Source organism: Arachis duranensis, chromosome 2 (genome assembly GCF_000817695.3).
Source record: "Arachis duranensis cultivar V14167 chromosome 2, aradu.V14167.gnm2.J7QH, whole genome shotgun sequence".
Classification (NCBI taxonomy): domain Eukaryota; kingdom Viridiplantae; phylum Streptophyta; class Magnoliopsida; order Fabales; family Fabaceae; genus Arachis; species Arachis duranensis.
The window spans coordinates 13,683,266-13,684,765 of record NC_029773.3 but is presented as its reverse complement, the minus strand read 5'-3'; the positions used below and the strand labels follow the sequence as shown (position 1 = coordinate 13,684,765).

Sequence of the window (1,500 nt, the reverse complement as noted above, 5' to 3'; positions counted from 1 at the left end):
TCAAAAAAGTCCCCAAAAGTTACAGGAGTTAATCACGTTTGTCCTTCCGTTAACTCCGTTGGTGACCTGGCTAACTGTTGCTGATGTGTGTGGTTAGCTTGCAACGTGGAAGAGGCCCACGTGTCATGACCTGTTGCTGACAAGGAGAGTTTGAGAAAACAGTTCAAATAAGTCCCTAAGTATTTGAAACCTAATCCTAAATTCCACGATAAATAGGTCGCCTTCATCAATCAGATGGCCATATGCCTGGGTTCGTGTTCGAATTAGTGGTTTTGGGCGACGATGGAGGCCGGAAATGGAAATGGAGGCCGTGGTGGAGGTGTGTCGTTGTTCTCGAACGGCAGTAATGGTTCCAGCGCCTCAATGCGAAGCAGGAGGAAACCCCATGAGGAATCATGTTTCTGTGGGTTGAAGGCTGCAATAAGAAAGTCTGGGACAGCGGAGAACCCTGATAGACTATTCCGTGCATGTCCAAGGTACCGGGTGAGTGTTGTGTAAGATGTTAATGGTTTTTGATGTTGTTTTGTGTGTTGGGATTATGTTTAATTTTTTTATTTTCTGATTTCCAAATTTTCAGAAGGGCAGCCACTGCAACTACTTTAAGTGGGTTGAGGATGATGAGTATGAAGGGATGGGCCAAGGTGGGACGAAGAAAGATTATGGGGCTGAGCTGCAGGTTGATAGTGACTATGATGAATGGAGGTTGAAGGTGGCATGGAGACTGGGCTGCTTGGAAGCTGAAGTAAAAGCATTGAAAATGTTGATAGTTTTCCTGTTTGTGGTAGTTGTGCTTAATGTGATTGTTTGTAGTTTGTTGTGTCGTTCCAAGTAAAGCAAATTCCAAACACTTGATGATGTAATGAGATGAATGTATTGAATGAGAATAGATGTTTCATTTGGTTTTTTTTATATGTAAACAACACAATCTGATTGAAAGGTTCCAAACCAATTCGATGACTATTAAAGTAACATGTACCAAGGAATGGACATAATCAGTAGTGAAAGTAGTGTTAAACATTGAGTAGTCAAAGTACTATTATATTTGAGTTGCCATAGAAGGCTAGATGTCACATTGAACAACAAAAGGTTTAACAAACTAAACAGACCACATCAAAGTCATAAGCTTTTACATGAGGATACATAATAGACCAAAATAAAAGGGCAGAGTACAAGTTTCAGTGACATAGATGACCAAAATGTAGATAATGTAACTCTACTCAAAGTCATTTATCAGTCTTTCTTGGGGGCTTGAAGGCGGGAGTAGGAACGAAGGTCATAAAGTCGGCCAGTTTTTTAGCAGTAGCTGAACTAGTCCCCTTGATTGTCTCAGCGGAGATAGCGACTGGTGCGGCTACAGTAGCTTTAGGAGACGACTGAACTCTGGCTTTCCCTTTAATGACCTTCAACTTGGATGGCCTACCAGCGACTTGTTCCTAAACAAATTAATGGTACAATTTAGATTTAGCTTAGTAAAGAAATGAGATTTATGAAAATGTTTGA

The 1,500-nt window shown here is 40.9% G+C and overlaps 1 protein-coding gene across 1 annotated transcript; it reads left to right on the top strand.

Annotated features, from left to right (window-relative positions):
- Nucleotides 1–282: 282 nt before the first annotated feature.
- Nucleotides 283–832, top strand: LOC107473687 (uncharacterized). The gene is made up of 2 exons (XM_016093273.1): nucleotides 283–483; nucleotides 578–832. The coding sequence occupies exons 1-2, from the start codon at nucleotides 283–285 to the stop codon at nucleotides 830–832; spliced, it is 456 nt and encodes a 151-aa protein (XP_015948759.1).
- Nucleotides 833–1,500: the final 668 nt, after the last annotated feature.

Bases quoted from the DNA above. Each gene is read 5' to 3' on its own strand.
- LOC107473687 (XM_016093273.1), top strand. From the start codon at position 283: ATGGAGGCCGGAAATGGAAATGGAGGCCGTGGTGGAGGTGTGTCGTTG. The intron at 484-577 runs GTGAGTGTTGTG...CCAAATTTTCAG, and splicing joins GTGCATGTCCAAGGTACCGG to AAGGGCAGCCACTGCAACTA.